This window comes from Sturnira hondurensis, unplaced genomic scaffold (genome assembly GCF_014824575.4).
Source record: "Sturnira hondurensis isolate 20B ecotype Veracruz unplaced genomic scaffold, ASM1482457v3 Scaffold0006199, whole genome shotgun sequence".
NCBI lineage: Eukaryota > Metazoa > Chordata > Mammalia > Chiroptera > Phyllostomidae > Sturnira > Sturnira hondurensis.
The window spans coordinates 885,910-893,008 of NW_028078830.1; the positions used below are offsets into that span (position 1 = coordinate 885,910).

The 7,099-nt window shown below is 60.0% G+C and overlaps 1 protein-coding gene across 5 annotated transcripts; it reads right to left on the minus strand.

Annotated features, from left to right (window-relative positions):
* Window positions 1-765: 765 nt before the first annotated feature.
* Window positions 766-6,818, minus strand: ZBTB45 (zinc finger and BTB domain containing 45). 5 transcript variants are annotated; one of them, XM_037047647.1, is made up of 3 exons: window positions 6,569-6,818; window positions 3,084-4,374; window positions 766-1,515 (listed from the first exon to the last, which is right to left on the minus strand). In XM_037047647.1, exons 2-3 carry the CDS (start codon window positions 4,372-4,374, stop codon window positions 1,259-1,261), a joined length of 1,548 nt encoding a protein of 515 aa, XP_036903542.1. In that variant the 5' UTR covers window positions 6,569-6,818; the 3' UTR covers window positions 766-1,258. The 5 variants fall into 5 exon arrangements, with proteins under 5 accessions (XP_036903542.1, XP_036903540.1, XP_036903543.1 ...); XM_037047645.1 differs by having other exon boundaries at window positions 6,518-6,818; XM_037047648.1 differs by having other exon boundaries at window positions 6,539-6,579.
* Between the last annotated feature and the right edge of the window lie 281 nt (window positions 6,819-7,099).

Genomic DNA, 7,099 nt, shown 5'->3' on the forward strand with positions numbered 1-7,099 from the left:
CTCCCACTCATGTTCTGTGCTGTTGTACAGACGTACCTTGCCATCAGTGGGGGCCATGTGCATGGTGGGACCCCCGACCTCTAGTAGACAGTCCCTGGGGGAGTTCAGAGAGGTGCTGCCAGTAGCCCAGGCACTGGGGCACCACCCTCCAGGGCGCACCATCCCCTCAACCTGTCCCAAAGCCTTAGGGCAGGATACCCAGGCCAGGAGCCACCCCTGTGCTAGAGGTAAGAAAGGAGCAGCCTCCCTCTGGGCTGGCAACCAACTGATTGCAGGGTTTGGTGACAGAAGCTTTGTCCTCAGCAGCCCAGCAAGAAACCCCAGGGTGCTGGCGGCCAACCTGACACCAGCCCACCTGGCACTCCAGTCCTTGCCTGCCAGGGCAATTACTCCAGGGCTCAGACCCCCTCTCGGCAGCCTCACTTCAAAGACCCTCTGGGCCCTACAGAACTAAGGTGCTCAATCATCCTGCCCATCAGAGGGAGAGGAGCTCTGAAGCCCAAAGGTCTTAGAAGATCTGGGGGACCGGCTTCAAAATTTGCCTGTGGACAGCAGCAGCAGTGATTGGGGAAGAGACGACCTGTGGCTGACCTGTACCCTCTGCACAGGTCCTCTCGGAGTCAGGTGCCAGTTATATGTGCACCCCACTCCAACACAGACAATAGAGGTACCCACAGACAATAGAGGTACCCTTGTCTTTGCCCCAGGGAGGGGGCACTGAGCCACGATGCTCACAGCCAGTCTGTGGGAGCGAGGAATACACAGTTCAGGAGTGTACAGCTTCTGGGTCTGGGCCCAAGAGCCAGTCTTTAATACACAATTCATGATGAGTCCATTGGAGCTCCTTTAGGTGCCAGATCAGGAGTGGCCAGGGGAAGACACCTGGCCCAGCCTGACACTGGGGTAGAGAAGCAGCCCTAGAGAGCACCCCACTTAGGCAAGGCAGTGGGGCAGGAAGCAGAGTCGGAACCTGGAATCCTGGGGCCCACCCCAGCCCCAACCCGATACTACCTAGGAGGGGTCTGAGTTGGGCCTGTGGACAATGGAGGAGGGTCTGTGCTCATGGGACAGCATGGTGGAAATAGCTGGACTGTGGTCAAGATGCCATGGTGGACTGACCTGGCTGGTGGGCATGTTTAAGGGGTCCGGTAGTGGGCATGGCCTAGCCCACTGGCTATCAAGACCTTGTGAAGGGTGTGGCCTATTTCCGGGACTTGGTCAAACCCATGAGAGGTGTGGCGAAGTCTCATGTCCCAGATCAGGACGCAGGGTGTGCAGCCAGGTGGCGCTCCAGCAGTGCGCGGTGCGAGAACACCTTGCCGCAGGCAGGGCAGGGCACACGCTCCGGGCGGTGTGTGCGCATGTGCACATTGAGTGAGCTCTTCTGCGTGAAGCGCTTGGCACAGACAGCACACTGGAAGGCACGCACGCCCGTATGCGTGACCATGTGCTTGAGCAGGTAGTCACGCAGTGAGAAAGATCGCCAGCACACGGCACACTGGTGGGGCTTCTCCCCTGCGGGCGACAGGACAGACCCCCCCAAGCACGTCAGCTAGAAACAGACGCCCCACCCCACCCCCTGAACCCTTGCCAGCAGAGACTCCCCTCCCCTCCAGGACCAGCCATCAACCCAGAACCCCCTGCCTGACAGGGACATTCTGGAACCACCCTCTTACTCCCAGACCATACTGTCCAACAAGGACCCCCACACATGGCCTGGTGTATCCCCTCCTCTCTGTCCCGCTGGGGCTCCCCTCTCCCAGACCCTTATCATCACACCAGAATCCCACTGACTGTCAGGGTCTCGAAACTCCAACAGGTACCCTACCAGTACATCACAGTACATCACAGCCCATTGGGGCTAATCATTCAATGTCCCTACCCCGACTCCTGACAATGAGGCCTCCTCTCCCCACATTCCTACCATGCCCATAGAGGATTCTGAACTCTGATCTCTGGCCACTGCTGAGGACAGTCTAATAAGTCCCAGCACCCTTACACTGGAAGAGATCTGGACATACCTATCTAACCCCTTTCTGCAGGAACCCCTGCCTGCTGGCCATTCTAATGTCCCCAGGGAGACAGAGCAGACTGCCCCTCACCATGGATCAGAGGACACAGGCTGTGCTGATCCCTAGAGTCCTCAAGTCTAAACAGAAGCCTTTCTCAGAGGCAAGTGGCTGTGGGGCAGTGCCCAGGAGGGGTTCTTGCAAACCAACCAGGCCTGGCACCCACCTGGCTAAGGCCACACAAAGTTGGCAAATCTTGACTGGTACTGCTTTGGGGCCCCTGTTCTCTCTCCTCCCTCCCCAAGGAAGCCAGCTGGAGATTTCAGGCAGAGATTTCAAAGTGTAAATCACATCACAGAACATTGATGCCCTCCCCAACATTCCGTGAAATCCCAACTTCCTGGCCCCGCAGAACTCCCCATGCCGCTCCCACTGGCTTTCCAGACAAATCTTTGCTTTTCTTAGAATCCACCTGGGCCTTTGGCATTCCATACTCCTGTGCTCCCAGGAGCACCCGCAACAATCCTGTGACACACTCAGGACCTGCCTGCCACCACCTCAGCCCCTGGCTCCACAACCCCTAGCACAACACTCCCCCATCAGCTTCCAAGCCCACCTCCCTGACATGCTGAGGTCCAAGAACTCCCTGCAGCCTTGGGGAGCTCCATGTCTCTCCTCCAGCCCTAATCAAACCGCCTGTCTTCTTGTTTCCCATGCTTTCCCAAGGGCAGTGAACGAACCCACACTGCCTTGCATCCAGTCCCAGGCACTGGATCCAATGACATCCAAGTAGACCCATGAAGGTCCCCACAGCACGGCTCCCCAACCTGGCCATGCTGCCACCACCACCATCTCCAGCTCTGTGATTAAAGGCCACACTGCCAGTTTCCAAAGAGTCGGTTCCTGTCCTACAACCCAGCCTTAGGACACATCCCACACTCCACATGTATAACACTTGGGGGCTCAATTTCCACCAAACAGCAACAGAACCATGTTACCACCCCTACCCAGTGCCCAATCCCTCTCAGGTTTGAATCTCCAATGACTCAGAGGCTGAGACACACCCTGGCTCACCGGAATGGATGAACATGTGTTTGGTGTAGTTTTTCCGTGAGCTGAACGTCTTGCGGCAGTGACTGCACTCATAAGTGGGTGGCTGGGAACCTGTGGTTTGCGTAGAAGGGACCAAAGGGGCAGAGGCGCGAGCAGAGGACGGGGCCGGAGGCTCCCCCAGAGTGGTACTGGGGGCGGTCTCTGGCTGGAGCGCAGGGTAGAAGGTGGTGGGGGGTGCGGGGGCCAGCCCGGAGGGTTGGAGAGGGTGCTGCACCGGTGGCCCTGGAGAACCCAGATGAAAGGGGAAAAGGGCTACGGGCGGCCCTGGGGTTTTCACTGTAGGCGGGCGAGGTCCTGACACAACACAGTCGGGTGGGGCTGGGGCTGGGGCTTCGGTGGGACAGCTTTCCACGGCTGTGCCTTCTTCCCCTTGCCACGTAGAAACGTAAGTGTCAGGGAACACGTCCTCGACCGCCGAAGGCCCCCGAAAGAAGTCCCTCCCAGTGCTGTACTCAGGGAGGCCGGCGGGTGCAGTTGGTTCCTCACGCGCGTTGTCAGCGGCTGAGGTAAGGAAGCCTGCAGGGCATTCAGGGAAGGAAGGGGGCGCCTGGCCCTCGCCCGGGCCGCCACCCTCGCCATCCTCGCCATCAGTGTCGTCATCTGTCTCCTCGTCCTCATCCTCACCACCCTCATCTGGGCCCGCAGACAGGGCGGGGTCAGTGGACGACCCCTCTGCTTTGGCAGGCGCAGAGGGCCCAGGTAGCTGCAGGCGTGCGGGCTGACGCTGCTTGCGGCTGTGCCCCGCACCTGGATGGCCCAGGGGCCGAGCAGCCAGCAAGTGACGCAGGCGGTGACGAAGCTGCGCAGGCGCCAGTGGCGGGGGCACAGGTGTGGGCAAGGGCGGGGGCGCGGGGGTGCCTGGGGCAGGGGCACGGGTGCGGGCGATGATCTGCGTGCACTCGTCTATGACGGTCTGAATGCGCAGCACTGAGGCAGCCGTGAGCACCTGAAGTGCTTCGCCTTGCGCCACCACCAGTGAGCCGCTGTAGAGGAACTCCACTAGCTGACGCACTGTCTGTGCGGGCACCACGGGTGGCACGCGGATCTCGGAGTGACCGAGCAGCAACTTGTCCTGGAAGAAGGGTGAGCCAGCGGCCAACACGCACCGGTGTGCGCGCAGCGAAGCCTCACGGATGCGCACTGTCACGTCGCAGAAGTGCCCGCCCAGCCGCTGCCCGTTGAGGGTCTCAAGCAGGGAGCGGGAGAAGTTTTGCAGGTGGATGTGGTGCACTGCCTCTGCCGCCGCAGCCATCTACACCGGAGGAGGGGGGTGAAGGGGGGAGGTCAGCCAGGAAATTCCTTCTGCTTTAGTGTCCCTGTCCTTTCAGCTTTTGACACAGTATAGGGCCCAGGGGCAATTCTCAGCCCTCCCTACAGGACCACTGCAGCGCTCAGCTCAGCACACAGGGCCCAGCTTGACTCCCCTCTACACACACACACACACACACACACACTCTCTCTCTCTCTCTCTCTCTCTTCAGGACTTCTGCTGGTCTTGCCATCTCCGCAGTTTCCAGCAGACCACCGAGGGAGGCTGAGAATACCAAAGGCCTACCATTCCCTTTTCGCCAGTGTTGCTTACTACTCAGGGGAGGGTCCAGGGCTGGCACCTCCTGTCTTGACCTATTCACCCACCCTTTCCTCAGCTCCAGTACCTAGCTACCTTCCCCACATCCCCCTCCTGGGGCGGGGGGGGGGGGGGCAGCCCTGTGGAGAATAGCGCAGAGACCTGCGTCCAGAATGGTCTCACTCTCCACCAGGACAGTTGATACTCCACTCGTGGCTTCTTTTGCTCTACCCCTGCCACACCCCCCACCCTCAGAGCATCCAAGGCCCTGTGCAGACCCGGTTCTGCTGCCTCATCACCTGGCTGTTAGCCAGTGTACAGGAGGTCTTCACAGGGTGGAGTGGCTCAAGCTGCCTATTGGACTATAGGTGACCAAGAGTGTGCAGAGCCACAAAAGGTTCAGGGTATGTTGAGCAAAAGCCTGGCAGGTGCCCCACAGGAGGAAAACACCTGGTTTCTGGCACACTACAACATAGCAGCCTGGTGCTTCTTGGAATATGGATGGTACCTGTAGGTGCCCCACAGGAGGAAAACACCTGGTTTCTGGCACACTACAACATAGCAGCCTGGTGCTTCTTGGGATATGGATGGTGCCTGTAGGGCACAAAGAAGGGACTTGTGTGGCCTCCACAGGGGTGTGTGATTGGGTTGGAGTAGGTGGAGCATGGCTGGGCAATTTGGATGCTTCTTGTCCAACTGGGGCTTCATAAGCCCAGCACTGCTCACCCTCAGGCACCAGAAAGAGGTGAGAACCCCCAAGGGCCTCTGAGAATTGAGCAACTCTGCTACTTCACCCATCAAGCAGGCACCATGCTCACTCAACCTCAGTTTTCCCTCTATCAAACAGAAATAAAATAAAATATGTGACTCATCCCACACCCAGGCCACACATTTACAGTCTAGGGGAGGAGAGTTGGAACACAGGATCCACCCTGAAATCAGTCTAGACCATGCAGGGTCACATGGCCTTAGAGTGAGGCCTTCTTTAATCTTTAGCTTCTACTGGGGTGTTAGCTCACTCTGTCCTGCTCTTTAAGCCCAAATCGCCTTGCTGGAACCAGACCCCTCAAACCGCTTCACACACCTCCACTGGGCCAATACCGCTGGCTTGGACTGACTCAATGACCAGTTCGTTCCCCCCTCCCGGTCTATTCCCCACGCAACAGCCAGAGGGAGCCTGTTCACTCCTAAGGATCGGGACCCTCCTCTGCTCAGAGGCCCCTACCCGCACCCCCTGCGAAGAGTTCTTGGCAATTCTGAGTCAAGTCTGCAAGCACAGTTGCCTCTTCCACAAGCATCCTCCTTTCTGTTCACCCAGCACCTAAAGGACTTCAAGTGCGCGCCCGGGAATGGGACAGAAACCTGTGCATCAACACCCAGGGCTGGATCCCTTCCTTTTTCGATCCACCCATCCTTGGTCTCTGACAGGCCCCGGGTCCTCGGTCCAGAGGCAGCAGGGCCTTTCAGGAGCCTAGGAACAAAGGCCACCTGAGGACTCGGGCCCCTAAGCCACCCCTCCGGGGCCCGCGCCGCGTTCCCGACGCCACACCTTTGACAACGCCTCACACTGAACCCCGAGCGTCCTCTCCCGCGCTCTGCGCCACTGCAGGCACCGTACCCTGAGCCCAACGCCCACTCTCCGGTCTGAGCCGGGTGCACCCGCTGCAGCCCGCAAACCCGCGTCTCTGGCGTCCGCGCCCCGCCCACACCCTGCAGCGCCCCCTCACGTCGGCAACGTGCTCCCCAAACCTAGTGCGGGAGCCCCTCTCCTGACACTCCCCGGCCTCCCCGCCGGCCCGGGGGCCGGGGGATGCCCGCCCAACCCCACCTCCGGCTCCTCTTCAGGTACCGGGCCCGGCCGTAGCCGCCTCCGGCTTACCGCCGCGAAGGCCGCACTTCCGGGCCGCGACTCCGGCGGAACCGAAGTTCGCAGCGGCCGCGGCGCTGGGAAGTCCTGGGCGGGAGCACGTTTCCGGTGTTTCTATAGAGATTAACCGCCGCCGCCTCCTGGCAGCAGTTCCCGGGAAACCAGTCTCAGATCCAGCGACTGCTGGGCGGCGAGGAACCTCTGGGTCTTGCCATGGTTCCGGAGTCGCCCTAGAGACGGGGCGGAGGTGGGGCCTGTGCTGTCAATTCGCAGGCCACGCCCCCGTGCACGTGCTGCGGAGCTGGAGATCTTGTGCAGCATGAAGCCTGCGAAGGCAGTTTGCGGCCGGAGCTCGAGCTCGGCCTACACCCCATGCGACCCTGGAAGGAAAAGGCCTTGCACTCATAACACGAGTGCAAGCAAGAGTAAGGCTCGCGTGTGGGGTGGGGGAGCAGACCTCACCCGGCCTTGGAGCCCAACTTTGCCTTGTGCCTGAGCTTGGTTTCCAGGCTGAAGGTGAAGACAGCCTGGTTGGATGGTCTA

Coding starts and splice junctions, on each gene's coding strand:
- ZBTB45 (XM_037047647.1), bottom strand. CDS start 4,374: ATGGCTGCGGCGGCAGAGGCAGTGCACCACATCCACCTGCAAAACTTC. Junction 1,516..3,083: donor ACACATGTTCATCCATTCCG/GTGAGCCAGGGT, acceptor TGTCGCCCGCAG/GGGAGAAGCCCCACCAGTGT.